Raw genomic sequence first — 15883 nt, 5'->3', positions numbered from 1 at the left:
GTAGAAAAACTGCTCCAGGTCAGAATTGTCTTATATTTTTTAAATCTGTTTTATTGAAATGTCTCAGTATTGATTTACAGATATTAAGTGTGGTTTTGTTAATGTGAACTAGTCATTCATCACACAGTGTGATTGCAGTGCTGTTCAGATCTGTTTGCACCAGAGCTACTCAGGTAAAGGTGAGGCTGTTGAAACACCAATAACTGACTAATCCCTTCATAAATTTGTTATAGCTTTTTAAAAACTGATCTATACATGAAATGGAAAAAGGGTTTTGAGGGCTTATCATAACTTGACCTATTTCCTATTTTCAGCTGCACTGTAGAACATGGCTAGAATATCCAGTAGTCCAATAGTCAGTGCTCATCTTAACCTATTAGCAACTGATAAGCCAATGTCAGTATTAGCCACTTTAGGAGGCTTGGTGGTCACCGCTTGCTTGCTGCGCTTTAGCTTGAAGACAAGGAAACAAATCAGGCTCTGTGGTATTTGCTTTGTCTTCTCTTGTAATTTTTTAAACAATGAAACCCAAAGATGGTTCATGTGTACGATTTAATCAATAACAGACCCCATTTATTTTTGATAAATGATATAAACTCTGAAAAAGTATGTCTGGAAGAGGAATAAATTAATATTTTTTATAAGAATATGCAAAAACAAACAGAAACAAAGATTACTAACTTTTTGTCATCTACATTTGGTTGATTTGGTCATATTTTCAGTATTTGAAGCCAGGAATAGTTTTTTAATTGTCCTCATAAACCAATAAGCCAATATTGTATTGGTGTAATATTTTATTTCTGCCAAGGTTAAAGTCTGTATACTTCATGGTTTGAATTTTAGAATGAGCTGCAAATAAACTTTTTTCACCACTGGCAGGTTGGTCAGGCCTTTTGCTCAGCTGTCAACGTTAATACTTTGAACATGGGCAGCCATTTTTAAAAAGTGTTCATCTGAACACAGAGGGAAGTATTGGCTGTGTTTGTTCATATGTTACAAAAATGCTTTTAAAAGCAGCTTTTCGAAGCATAAAATCCTGTAAATTGCCAGGTTTAGATCATGAAAATGTTGAATTATTAAGCATGGTAACAGTCATAGCAGCTAGGTCTGTAATATTTTAAAGGTAAGTCCAGGTGAGAATAGATGGTTGAAGTGGATTTACATGCAACCAATGCAACAAATTGTTTTTTTAGTTTCTGCGTATAATAAGGTCTCTGAGATAATAATATAATGAAGATTCAGAGAGCCTGACTGTTGTTTCTAATTTAAACCTGAAACACCAGTGTAAGCTCCATCAAACTACGTTTTGCACCGGAAAAAAAGATCAAAAGGTGGAATCATCCTGAAATGGATGGCTGAGAACACTGATTGACAAGATTGACTTTATAAGGAAAAATAGATACGAAGGCCAAATAAAGACATCAAGGCCAGATTTAGCTCCACGTACCTGGCACTTGATTTTAAAGCCTGTGACCTCGGAAAGCTAATCAGCTTCATGCCATTAATTGTACAAGGCACAGCATTTACACTTTGGCACCATGTCCTCGGTAAGACAGATGGATGCTGATAAGATTCAACATCACGATCTGTTAAACAAAACAGATCAGCAAGATGTAAGTTCAGGTCAGGGCTTGTGTCTGTATACTGTAGACTGCCCTGAGATGTCCATGCTTGTATCACAGAGCATATGAAGCAAAAACACAAGCACGTTGTAAGTCAGGCTGCAACTTTCTAATTCTTTTTTCTTATTTTCTGGAGGCAGAGATGGCTTGGGGTCGTGTCGTCGCCTGTCCAGCTTTGGACTAGAGGCCGGCTGAGTGCCAAGGGACACATTCCCATCCACAAAGACATACTCACTGTCACACTAACCACCATAAACTCTCCACTCCTCTTCTGTGTCTGCACATCAGAATAGCTGTGTGGGGAAATGGCAAGTCACAGAGACCCTCGCTTTCTGCACAACCTGTCCTACCACCCACGATGGCAGCATGACTCAATAAAAGTAAAGAGAAAAAGAGACATGCGGACAGTGGCTACAAACAGTTGCAATGAGTATAGTCTGTTTAAATCATTATCATCATTATCATCAAGATCATCACAACCACAGCTGCCATCATCCCCTGTGCAACGCTCCAAGAGCTGGTGGGGGAACTGGTTTCTTCTGCCCTTATTCATGCTCTCATTTCTGCCGTGTCAAGCTTGGGGGACCACTTTCAAGGTGGCACTGGTTGGACCCTGGACTTGTGACCTCTTATACTCCAAAGCTCTGCCTGACTTGGCAGCCCGTCTTGCCACCTCCCGCATCAATAAGGACCCCTACCTCAACAAAGGCTACTGGTATGACTACACGCTGGTCAATGAGGATTGCAAATCATCCCGTGCCCTCGCTCGTTTTGCTGGGCTGGATGGCTACGGTGCTGCTTTCCTAGGCCCAGCCAATCCAGGCTACTGCTCCTCAGCTGCTTTGTATGCAAAAGAGTGGGATGTTGGGATTCTCTCCTGGGGTTGCCTCAAACCAAACATGGAAAATGGAGAGACGTATCCCACCTTCCTGCGCCCGCTGCCACTGTCTTCCCGTGTACTTTTCGCTGTGTTGCGCTTCTTTCATTGGGCCCATGTGGCTATAATATCAGAGGAGACAGATTTGTGGGAAGCCACTGGACAAGAGCTGGCCTCGTCACTGAGGGCCCTCGGTCTGCCTGTCAACCCTGTGGTCACTATGGAGGGCGACAAGGACGGGCCTCGGAAAGCCCTGACAAAAGTGCGGGAAGCTGACCGGGTCAGAGGTGAGCTATAAGTGTAAAAGACCAAAGGACCACCTTAATCCACACAAATCATGCAAATAGATGAGTTTTTAAACTTCTTTCTCCTCTCCTTGCAGTGATCATTATGTGCATGCCCTCTGTCCTGATTGGTGGCCAAGCCCAGTACCAACTTCTGACTACAGCCTTGGCCATGCGTATGATCGACCGTGGCTACGTCTTCATCCCCTATGACACCCTCCTCTACTCACTACCCTACAACAATGCATCCTACTATTTGCTAGGCAATGACACCAAAATACGGAAAGCCTATGACGGGGTCCTCACCATCACTATGGACTCCGGAGAACGCAATTTCCGTGAAGCCTTCAAACATGCTCAGAATAGCTATGAAATCCGCAGCAGCACCCCACCAGAGCAGGTGAGACTCTCTGTTGTATATTGTAATAATTAAGCGATGAAAGAAATAATGACAAATCTGAAAGAAGAGGAAAAACTAACAACCAAATAAATATTAGTCATTGAATTAACATTCTTAACAAATGGAACATATTTGAATCAAAATCACACTTTTATAAAATAATTTGAAATAGTGCTGCACTGTTCTGTCACATCAGCAGATAATCACCACTGTCTCCTCTGCTAGGTTTCCCCATTCTTTGGCACCATCTACAACATGATGTACTACACAGCTATGGCTGTTGAGCAGGCCCGCGCCAAAAGAGGCCGCTGGGTAACCGGTGAGATCCTGGGTGACAGCGAGGGTGGCTTTGAATATGAAGGCTTCAATCAGCCCTTGTGGGCTGGCAGGAACGGTGAAGGCATGCAGGCCCGCTATGTAGTGCTGGACTACAGTGGCATGGGCAACACTCTCTACTCCACTCACACTCTGGACGCCCAACATACAGATGGCAAGACTGGGGCCTTGAAATACCTTGGACGTTCGATCCATTTTGCAGGAAGCACGCCCTACAAAGACTCAGGTTGCTGGTTTAGTCCATACTTTGCCTGCAGTGGAGGTGAGTGCTCTAGTAGTGTCATCACAGGATATATACTGTTTTTAAGTTGCTATGGTGTATGTTGCTGAACCCTTACATTCAAACTTCTCCTCTTCTCTTCCCAAAGGACTGGATGCAGCCACTCTCTTCTTCCTTTTTCTACTGTTCATTGTTTTGTTTGCATTGGGAGTAAACTTCTTTCTTCATTTCAAGTATGTATAGCAGAATATCAAAGAATGATATCTCATCCAGTGCAGTCTTGTGTGCTTTTTAGAAAATATTATGATTGTTTTTGATTTCTTTTTTGTCTGTTCAGGAGAAACGGCAGAGTTGGGTTCAGCTTCGGAGGTGGTGGAGGTAGTGGATCATCAAAGGTAGTCCTGACCCTGGATGACCTGGTCTTCATCAACACTCAAGTCAGCAAACGGGTCAGTTCTGTGCTGAATCGCTGACAATACCGGCAGTATTTAGCTGTGTTTTGCTTCTCTCTGTGGTGCACGCAGTTATTTGCAGATATATGATGTATGAAAGTTGTTTACCTGTAAAAGACTATCTGCTCTAAGCTGACCCCGTCCTCTCTGAACTGTATGTGTGAGCAGAAAATCAATGACGAAAGCATCATGAGGAGCCAGCTGGATATGAAGACACCTCATCACTCAGTGTCCGGTCGCAGCTACTTGGCGTCAACACCAGACAGCTCGAATGTTGCTGTGTTTGAGGTGAGGCGAGTCTGTCATGACACATTCAACAAACTCCTGTTTACCATTATGGAGCTCATGCCTTTGGCTGTTTTTGGTAGTGCTTTCACAAAGACTGTGTCATTCTGTGTACATCCCAGGGTGACTGGGTTTGGTTGAAGAAATGCCCCAGTGGAGCAGTATCAAGTGTCAACAGCAACACTGAGTTTATCTTTGTCCAGGTCAGTGAATGTGTGAGTGAATGGGAAGGAAGTTCTGTTCTGTTTTCTTGGCCAATTGCATATCACTCATTATTAGAACAAATGACTTTCAATTGTAGCCAGAAACCACAGGTTGGTCCACTTCTGTGATTATGCAGTAATTTACTGTAAAGCTCAAATTTGTAAATCCTTTGGATAAGAGAATATAATTGGTCATCTGAACTTCAATCTAAAGAAACAAATGTTGCAAAACAATTGACTGCACTGACCCCAGCCATAAAAAAAGCATTATAAAACCTCTTGAAAAATGAAGTTAGATCCAAAGAACAAACCTGACAATCTACAGCATTGAAGTTTCCATTGTCTTCCTCTCAGCTCAGAGACATGAGGCATGAGAACCTCAATCTGTTCCTGGGACTGTTCTTGGACTCTGGGATCTTTGGCATTGTGACTGAACACTGCTCCAGGGGCAGCTTGGAGGACTTGCTCAACAATGAGGACGTGCGTCTTGACTGGATGTTCAAGTCTTCCTTGTTAATGGATCTGATCCGGGTAAGAGAGACATAGTGACCTACTCGTGTTTCATTTCCCATCTTAGCATGTCCTTTTATCACTCACACATACTGTTCCAACTGTTATCAGGGGATGAAGTATCTGCACAATCGTGGCATCCTCCATGGACGGCTGAAATCCCGCAACTGTGTGGTAGATGGGCGCTTCGTGTTGAAGGTGACTGATTATGGATTCAATGAAATTTTGATTGCCCAAAACGTCGACAATGATGAGGACAAGCCCGAGAGTGAGTTCATGTGCATCCTCAGACCAATGATTTAGTGAGTTTGCTTGTACATATCAATTCTCTTTGTTTATTTATAATTTTCTTTGTTTATTGTCCATCTTATTTCAATAAAAAAGATCTGCTCTGGACGGCTCCTGAGTTGCTGCGAAGTTCTAGTTTGAGAAGAAAGGGCACTTTCCAGGGAGATGTCTACAGCTTCTCCATTATTATGCAGGAGGTCATTTCTCGCTCTGCACCTTTCTGCATGCTGGACATGCCTCCCAAGGGTGAGTGATATGGCATTTCTAACCCCATAGGATGACAACATGAAACGACTACTTTATACACAGCACCAGTCACAATGAGCGGGAAAGCAAATGATAAACATTAGAATTGTTGCTGAAAATGCTCATTGACGAAACTGAGTGCATGAATTCTATCTGTTTTTGTGCATTTCTGCATGTGTCTAATGCCTGTGTTGTGTGTGTGTGATGACAGAGATTATCAGCAAGGTCAAAGAGCCTCCTCCTTTGTGCCGGCCTGTTGTGTCAGTGGATGAGGCCCCGCTGGACGTGATACAGGTTATGAAACAGGCCTGGAGTGAAGAGCCAGAGAAGAGGCCGACCTTTGAGGATATCTTCAAACAGGTGAACACTTTGATAACACATATTGATCCAGGTTTATGTTTCCTTATATGTTGCTCTGTGCAAAAGGAGATCACATTACTGTTCCCTCCCTCTTCATGACAGTTCAAGAGCATCACCAAGGGAAAGAAAACCAACATCATTGACTCTATGCTGCGCATGTTGGAGCAGTATTCTTCTAATTTGGAAGATCTGATTAGAGAGAGGACAGAGGAGCTGGAGGTGGAGAGACAGAAGACTGACAATCTGGTGGCTCAGATGTTGCCCAAGTAAGTGCCCAGCTGCTTTCATTAACATGTGAAAGACATGATAAAACTGTGGTGTCATGCTCAAAGTTATATTATTCTACACACACAGCACAGCTATAGAGGTTGATGAGAAACAATAGCCTCTGGAGGTCTGTGGAGCATGAGCACAGTTACAATAATAATGTGATATTTAAGTGATCAAGTTAAGAGAAGGCAAGGTCAGGGAGGTCAAAGGTCAGAGACAGCTGCAAAACAGCATCCCTGAAGCTGGTAGGGATTCAGTTCAACAGGGTGGCTGCTCCCTGTGATCTGTCTTCTGCAGGGATGTAACAATAATTCTCAGGTGCTGTGGAGACCAGGCCAGCTGTGCAAAATGTGGTTGAATCAAAACCACAGAGGAAAAAGTAGAGAGATTATTACCGAATTGTAGCTGCCATGAAAACACAATTTAACCATCAGAATAGTCAAACATATTTTCTTTTACATCTTTCTTTCTTTCAACATATCTCTACTCCAAGTTGTCTACCAAAATATAGCATCGTTCTGCTGCGTTCAACAACTGCGAGAATGTGATGTGGATGTGATCAGACAGTCAAACTGGTTTAAATCAAGCAGCCAAATACCATTAGTGAAAACCTGTAATTTGTAGATTTTGCTTGCTCATGACAGTTATTCTTTGCTTTTTCACACATTACACAAAATATACTAAATATTCTAAATATACTGTCCATAAGTGATGTTTATCCTCAAATGAAACATTCAGTATCAACCTGCAGATAAAATTAATCAATGGTGTCCTGCCCTTATATTTTATTCTGTCACTGTAATTTGTCACAGAATGTTTACATTGTAATGTGTTTTTTTAAATTATTATTTTTGTTTTATAAGGAATCAATAAGAAGTTAGTTTATGTCATCAGGACTCTGAAAAACAGATTTTTCCACACAACATGATGTGCAACAGATCAGCCACTTCAGTTTTGTTTCCTTTTATGATGTGTAGGGCAACTGACCACCAAAAATTCTTGTTATTATCAGAATTGACACCTTAACAAACTCAACTGTGCTTTTCATAGCACTGACACTAACCTAATTAATAATAATAAATAATAATGAATCTTTATATTAGATCAATACAAAAAATGATTGCAGTCATTTCAAAACCCTGATTCGCCAAAGAGAAGTTGCCTTCCTGTTTTCAGTCACCAACTGCATGATACTGAGATTCATATTGAATCAGATCAGTGTAAGAAGGAGTCAGTCACACATTATAGGTTACTGTATCTATGCATTTCAGTCATGTTTTTAGAGATGCTACTTTGCCTATTTGCAGTGATCAGTATTGGTAGTTTGGGAGGAAAGCCTGAAATCATCAGATTTATGATGTTTGAAAGGGACAGAATGTCTTTTAAAGTCTGTGAGTGCGCTGAAAAATGAAATCCATGAAAGTACAAAATTACTTCAAGCAGTTTCAGGCTCTTATGACAAAACTATTTCTGTGTCAGTTCCTCAGAGTGTCCTCCACTCATAATCTTCCTCTTTCAGATCTGTGGCCCAGGCACTGAAGACAGGGAAGCCTGTGAAACCCGAGCATTTCAGCGAAGTCACTCTGTACTTCAGTGACATCGTGGGCTTCACCACCATCTCAGCTCTCAGCGAGCCCATCGAGGTGGTTGACTTACTCAATGACCTCTACTCACTCTTTGATGCTATCATTGGTCTGCATGATGTGTACAAGGTGAGTGTTGGGAGGTCTTTTGTCAGTCTATGTACATTATATATTATGAATGCTTTGTTTTTGTATTATTTTCATTTTTCTCATTTCATTTTTGGGGTTTTTGATATTAATGGTATCTTTAAATATGTTTCAATATTTTAAATATATTGACAGATAGAACAGATTTTTTGCAGGATACACAACAGTTTTGGTGTAATCCAAATCATAAATAAATTCATATAATTATCCTATTTTAATATATTTAGGTGAACTCTTAAATCATTTCCTTTTGGTTTCCATGTGTGTTTTTCCCCAACAAGGCCTAATTAAAAGTTTTGTCTTTTTTTCTAATTTCATGTCAAAATTTCCAACGAGAATGTGATCTAGGATTCTGAATATTGTTGATAATGCTAAAAAAAACTGCTGGATTTGCTACTGAATCTGAACTGAGGCTACTCGTTATTATGTCCACTATTTCTTTAGGGATTTTTTAAAATTATTATTATAACCTTTCTTTAAACAGGAAGGGCCATTGATTGATGCCCTGATTACAGTACATATAACTGCACACAAAATTTACAGTATCAACAGATTATACAACAAACAAGCCAAAGACATGCATTCACACTGCTCTTTGTCAGTCAAAAGAGATTTAAATTGATTAAAATGGGATTAGCTTGTCTAATTTTACAATCTTCTGCAGATTCTTCCACTTGTGTGGTTTCCCAATCTCAGTACTAACATGGTGATTTTCCAGGGCCAAATACTCTTGGGACCTAGTGCAGTGTGACTTTGATCTATAGTTAAAAAGACATGTGAAATACCCAGGAAGATTGCCAAGAAGTGCTTTGTAAATAAATAGAATGCAGTGCTGTTCTCCTCTCACTGCCCATGACTGCCTCCCAACTTTCTCATAAAGAATACAGCGATGCGTTTTAAAGCCATCCCCAGTTATGAACCTAAGGGTGGAATGATAGACTGCATTGAGAGGTTTAAGAGTAGAGGCAGGATAGTGCATATAAATTACATCGCCATAGTCCATAACGGATAAAAAGGTTGACTGAACAATTGGCATTCTGCAGTTCTGGGTTATACATGCTTTATTTCAATAGAAGAAGGCCAGTTTTGCTTTTAAGGACTTGGTCAGTTCATTGATATGTTTTTTGAAGCACAGCTTGTCAGAAGCCAGAAGCCAAGATATTTATAAGAGGATACTCTTTCAATTGGTGTCCAGTTAAGGGTAGTAATATTCACTTAAGTGGAACTGTCAGTTTTCTAGAAAACAGAATGCATTTTGTTTTATCAAAGTTTAAAAATAATTTAAGATCAATTAAAGTTTGCTGTAGAGCACAGAAATAAGCACTGTGTAGAGAATAGCCTACTGAATTCTACTGTTTATAACATTTTCACCAAATTCATTTATAAAAATTGTGAATAAAAGTGGTCCTAGAATAGAACCATGTGGCACACCTTTTTTTAAAATTCCTAAAGCTGGACTGATAGCCATCAGCACAACAGCTTGTGTTCTACCACTGAGATAATCTGCAAACCAATTACACACTTTTCATCAAATCCAAAAGATTCCAGGCAAAAGAGTTTGATGATCAACAGTATCAAAAGCCTTAGATAAATCGATAAAAAGGGTGACACAATCCTGCTTGTTGTCTAATGCACCGGCAAAATCTGAGTTAAAATGGAGTGTTGAGATAAAAATGTTCTCACCTGATCATTTACTAGTTTCTCTAACAGACATGATAGTTCAGAGATCGGACGCTGATTTAGCTCATTGGGCTGGCCCCCTTTATGCAAAGCTGGGATGTAGGCTGTCAAAGGTCAGGGATGCTTTCTGTTACCATAGTCAGATTAAAAATACAAGTTAAGCAATCAACTAAAAATAGAGCTGCTAATAATAAAAGCTTGGGCTCTAACTAATCAGCCCCACTGGACTTTTTTGGATCAATAGAACAAAGAGCATTAAACACTTCAAGAATTTTAAAAGGCTTCAATGAAAAGTTCTGAGAGCCTAATTTGTTTGCCCAGCAAGATACACTTTGATCAGAGACAGTGAGAGGAAATCCAGCATTTTCAAAAAAATAACCTGATGAAATAAAATGTTTATTGAATGCATCACATATTTTCTTTCCAACTGAGATGGTGGTTGAACCTTGAAGAATTTCATTGGTTAAGGATGGAGTAGGACTGTGATAATGATTTAACTGTTTTCCAAAGGTTTACTGGGTTTCCTTTACTTTCAGATAGTGCAGAGACATAAAATGATGATTCAGCATTTCAAATAACAGTGAGACACCTATTACGTTGTTGAAGAAAATTTTGCCAATCAGAGGATGACTTAGTTGTGAATGCTTTGCGCGTTAATTAACCAGTTAATGTTCATATCACCCAGGACCCACTATTCTGGTGGTGGACAGTACTTTCAAATTTTGCAGTGTTATCCTTTTTTGCAAAACCCATTGAATGACTATTTCCTACCCCCAGGAAGTCTCACAGCAGTTGGTGTTTGTCCAACTTTTGTTCTTATGGCATTTAGGTGGAAACTATTGGAGATGCTTACATGGTAGCCTCAGGAGTACCAACCAGGAACGGCAACCGTCATGCAGCAGAGATGGCCAACATGTCTCTTGACATCCTCCATTGTATTGGGACCTTCAAGATGAGGCACATGCCTGACGTAAAAGTCAGGATTCGTATTGGCCTGCACTCTGGTGAGCAATATGTGCATCCTTTCTGTGCTTTGGTAAATTATGCTCTTGTAATTACTTTTGGAATACATGTGAAATTAATCCAAACTCCATTTCAGAGTGAGCAAAAGTTAATTTGTTGCAGAGGAGTAAGAATTAAGCAACCCAAGCTGCTAAGGCAAGGAGGTATTTTTACCTCTTTATCCTCGTCTGGAACTTATTCTTGGAACAGTGAAACACTATCCACTTAGTGCTGTCATCCAATTAACACACTGCATACTGGATTTCTAACTCTATTCTATGAATTTATAGCGGCACACAGAGGTGGTAGTGTACAGCTTTAATGTCACATATTGGGATAAGAATCTTATCTTATTTACTAAAATTCTAAGACACCATGAGTCTTCCTGAAAGAGTGGGATCAAAAACTGTGATGGTCACATGCCACAATGTAAAAATGTAGCACATAAAAGGGGGTTTAATATAGGATATTGCTTGCCAAGGTGGGTGTCCCATTGAAAGCCCGTCAACCTTTGTGTGTGTGTGTGTGTGTGTGTGTGTGTGTGTGCATATTTGCATGCTATGTTTCCAGGCCCAGTTGTAGCAGGAGTAGTGGGCCTTACAATGCCACGGTACTGTCTGTTTGGAGACACTGTCAACACAGCATCTCGAATGGAGTCCACAGGATTGTGTGAGTATCTCATATATCACTATATAGACTTGACAGATCCCTCCTTCTGTTTTTTTCCATTTTTTAAAAAACTGACAGAGCAGTAGAAAGGACAGGTGTATGGCAGCTGTATGTGTGCATGTTGCTTGAGGCTAAACAGGGCTTTAAGTGAGCAGTCCTCACTAATCCTTTAAGACTATCAGCAGAATTAGAGGCCAATTTGAAGTTTCGATGTAGATGTCGTCAATGACACAGTTTGCCTCGGCTACCCTTTGCATGATGTACAAATTAAGTACAAGCCTAAGTATTAACTCCTTAAAAATACACTTTATTCACGTTCAAGGAGTGTAAATAAAACATTTAAAGGAGTTCCCAGAAGATCATATTAAAATAAATGAACCTATTCACCTATTTAAAATAGTCTAGTGCAGTTTCAGCTGAGTCTAATTTGTTATATTTAAAATAACAGTTATACATTTATGCATGAGCATGTATTTTGCTATTAGGAGTAAAGAAATAATGGGTAGTCTACTGCCACCAAGTGGCTTAATACAGAAACGACAGCCTGACTGTGTTAATTTCTCAGATACAATCATTTTAAAACTTCACAGTGTTCACAGGCCAAAACAGATTTGACCTGTCTGCTTGATATTAAAGTAGTTTCAGTGTGCAAATACAAATGTTCAGGACTTTTCTGTGTCTTTTCTGTCACAGCTTACAGAATCCATGTTAACCAAAGCACAGTTGATATCCTGAACAGCTTGAAGCTGGGATACAAAATCGATACCAGAGGCCTCACAGAGTTGAAGGTAAATTAATATAATATACATCATATAATATATATCATAATATACACTGAAGATATGCATTGTATCTAACGCTGGCCTTGCAATAATGTCTTATGAATACTAATGATAATTTATTTCCAGGGAAAAGGGATTGAGAACACGTACTGGTTGGTCGGGAGGCAGGATTTCAACAAAGCTCTGCCCATTCCACCAGACCTTCAAGGGTAAGACCATATTACTTCTCCAGAAATGCATAGACATGATTTGCCTAATTAGATCTTTGCATTACATTTATACTGTATAATGCTAGATTAATACAGCACAACTTCATGTAATCAAAGGACTCATTTGTATGAATGGGATGTCTGCTGTTTGTGCGAGTTACAATACATAAAAAGCTATATTTCCTATTACAGGGGAAGCAATCATGGTATCGGTTTAGAGGAGATACCTCTTGACAGAAGACAAAAATTCCTGGATCGACAGAAGAAGATGGGCTAGCTGGATTTTTTTTGACTGATCCCCAAAAATTGATATGAAGTGATTTTTTCTCAAACAACTGTCAGTGAATTAATACACAGGAGATGTGTGAAAGTGGAACATGCAACATTTTTAAATTATCAGCCACAACCTACTGTAATTTGTGCTACACTCAAAATGAAATCCTGCACCAGTGACATGGTCGTTCACACTTTTTGGATTTGCCAAAATCATTCTCAATACTAAAGTAATCTTTCTTGGAGATTATCATTTTCTTCATTATAGTTTTACCACATCAGTACTATGATAAACCCCAGCCCCAAGTTGCAGAAACGAGCCAAAAATGAGGCAGCTGTCCTTATTGTACTTGTTCAACAGTGGATTTATACTGAAAATAGAGCGTACATAATCACACAATATGTATACCAAGGTTGAATCACAGGTCTAAAATGTGTTAGTTTAGAGGACAGGAATCGCCAAACAAAAGGGGATTGTGTCTACAAAAATGGATCACTGTCTCATGTGTAATACTTCACATACTGTATTTATACTGATCTCTGTACTTTGTAGAGATTTTTTCATGAACACCCCAAGGGTGGAAGCCATTACTGCATGACTATTCATCTCGGATATAATAGAGTCTGTGTTGTACTCACTTTAGAGGCATTAGCCTTTTAAAACTACACAGAATTAATACATTTTCACAGTAATTTAAACTGGAAAGCACTGGATAGGCCAATCAGGACTGAGAACTCAGGTCAGACATGGCTTCGATTTTGTTTTTGTAGCAGCTTTACTACGATTATTCACACATTTCATGAATAAAGCCCTATTGTCCCAAAATGGTAAAACAAAGCATCAGATTGTTTATTTAATATTGATTTCGTTATTAATATAGATTAAAAATTAAAAAAAATATTTTTGACCACAGGGTTATATTCTATTATATAACACCAATCAACATTTTATTCCATTATTGTAATAGGCCTATTTGAGTTGATTTGACTGATAGATCTGTCTCATTATCAGTTCCATAAAGTGTATCTACTGTAAATGTTTATCTCAAGACAAAAATGTGCTTTAAAATTTAGTTCAGATCAGTTGTTCTAATATCTGATATTATTCTTTAAAAGATTCACTTCTACTGTGCATCTACAATATGTTTCTCTCTCACTAATGATGTTAAGATACAACAGTATGTATTGTTTTTTTTAATGATGTGTATATTGCTTTTAACATTATACTGTCATTTTCTACAAAAACATACGGTAGAAGACATACATGCAAACAAGATCCAAACTATTGCTCACTAACAACAATGCAGTCTGACTGTAGTTTCATGCACTTGTAGCCTATTACTGAAATGTGCTGCATGCATGGCTGAATGTACTGCACAGCATACTGTGTGTTCAACAGGGTCTTAATAGGGTAGCAATAGGAAGACCTCATTTCTACAACATACAGTGTATCTGCTCTGCGCTGATATGCAGAATGTCTGAGTCAATTGACTGAAACAATCATCTCCAATAATGTGCTTCCGCAGATTGAGCCTTTTCATGTGTATCGCCATCTTCTAGAGGAAAATGTCTGTCTGTGTCTGAGTTTTTTTTTCAGCCATTATCTTCTGTTTGGGCTCTCCGGGACCCCAAACAGCGGCTGTATCTGAAGGTCCTCCGAGAACAAATGTTCACCAAGTCCCTCTCCCGTGCCCGCCCCCAGGGGATTCTAGTTGAATTTTACAGAACATATGTGGGGGGGCATGCATGAAAAAGGGAGGACAGAGTCTTCTGAGTCACTTATCTTTGGCCTGGGGATGTGTATATACTGTAAATTTGTACATAGTTAGTTTGTCTTTGTGTCCTGCAGAGTTAGGGACTTTTTAGTGGGGCTTTTTTTGTCCCACTTGGGTTCCCTAAACGCCTGACACAAACAGAAGCTATCAGCAAAACACAAGGGTTTAATTACAGTGCAATCAAAAAGCAAGTGACCACATTGTTCACTTACTCTGTTCGCTCGCTAAATGTGATTCGTAGCACTGATATTGAAGCAACAATAGGCAGGCAATGTCAAGATGTGACAACAGTTTCAGGCTGCGGACATTTTTTTTTCTTGGGAGCCCACTGCTGACCACTTCTAACACATGCTGACTTGTCACAGTGGCTCAGCGTATAGATAAAGAACGGACATCTGATGACTTGATTAACAAGTTGCTTGTGGTGTAGTCTTTCACACCATTAAGTGTTTAGAACTGGCTCTTCAAGCATGATTAAACCCCCCAAGGAAGAGGAAATGCAGAATTCTGAGTCAAAATGAAGAACATGGGGGAAGCTGGTCTGAATCTTTCACTCTGACGGATATCTAAAGAACAAAATGAGTTATCTTATTGCATAGGTAGGATCTACTTTTTCTAGACTTTCAATTTGCCAAATAGATAGATTTCATCAAAATTAAATGGACTGTGTTGTTCATTTTGAAAGTGATCTCAATGTGTGTCTGTAAATAAATGATGGTTTTAGTGAAGATCGTGTTTTCATATGTTTGTCCTATTGTCTGTTCTTGGGTTGATACGTGATCTTTTTTCCCAAATGGTGCCATGATACTATGCTAAATTATGATTCACAACAAGAGGACCAATAAATCATAAGCTCAATAAAGGCCAGTAAATAATTAAATATTGATAAATGACAAATAAGCCATTTAAAGCTCTTTTTTTCTAATTAATGGCCTTTATCTATCAAATTTGATTGAATCCCTTTGAATAGAACAAGGTTTAGGTTATGAAATAGCAGACTTGAAAACAGGCACAGCACTCAGTTATAAAGAAGAGACAGTAAAGCAATGAAAGTCTTACCTCATCATTTCACCATGAATCCCCAAGCAAGTTACAGTTATTCTAACAAGCGTTGGGCTGGTGTGACTCTGCTTTATTCTGTAGTGAAACAATCCAATGGAAGTGAGAGGATGGCTTTACATAATGCAACTGCTGTGCAATATGCTGCACATGGTCAAAAATAAAGTGTCACAGACTTCAACTGAACAATGTAAATGATGGTAAACCCAATATATGATTATGGGGTGGATTTCCTGCTTTTTTTCAGTGTTGCTTTAAGTCATGAGATCTTAAAAGAATTTTAAATGCTGTCACAAATTTCTCCTTCCATACAATATATTATAACTTTTTCTAAAGCTGACTTTGAAATGA

The 15883-nt window shown here is 39.2% G+C and overlaps 1 protein-coding gene across 1 annotated transcript; it reads left to right on the top strand.

Annotated features, from left to right (window-relative positions):
• Positions 1-1927: 1927 nt before the first annotated feature.
• On the top strand, positions 1928-13102 carry gucy2d (guanylate cyclase 2D, retinal). The gene is made up of 18 exons (XM_042431458.1): positions 1928-2786; positions 2882-3183; positions 3409-3781; positions 3888-3972; positions 4077-4188; positions 4360-4479; positions 4599-4679; positions 5034-5210; positions 5301-5457; positions 5574-5723; positions 5935-6083; positions 6186-6349; positions 7873-8065; positions 10593-10767; positions 11336-11434; positions 12128-12222; positions 12343-12425; positions 12618-13102. The coding sequence occupies exons 1-18, from the start codon at positions 1928-1930 to the stop codon at positions 12700-12702; spliced, it is 3459 nt and encodes a 1152-aa protein (XP_042287392.1). The 3' UTR covers positions 12703-13102.
• The last annotated feature ends 2781 nt before the right edge of the window (positions 13103-15883 follow it).

This window comes from Thunnus maccoyii, chromosome 13 (assembly GCF_910596095.1).
Source record: "Thunnus maccoyii chromosome 13, fThuMac1.1, whole genome shotgun sequence".
Classification (NCBI taxonomy): domain Eukaryota; kingdom Metazoa; phylum Chordata; class Actinopteri; order Scombriformes; family Scombridae; genus Thunnus; species Thunnus maccoyii.
Note: the sequence above shows the minus strand (reverse complement) of the source record. Positions and strands in the feature narration are given on the sequence as shown.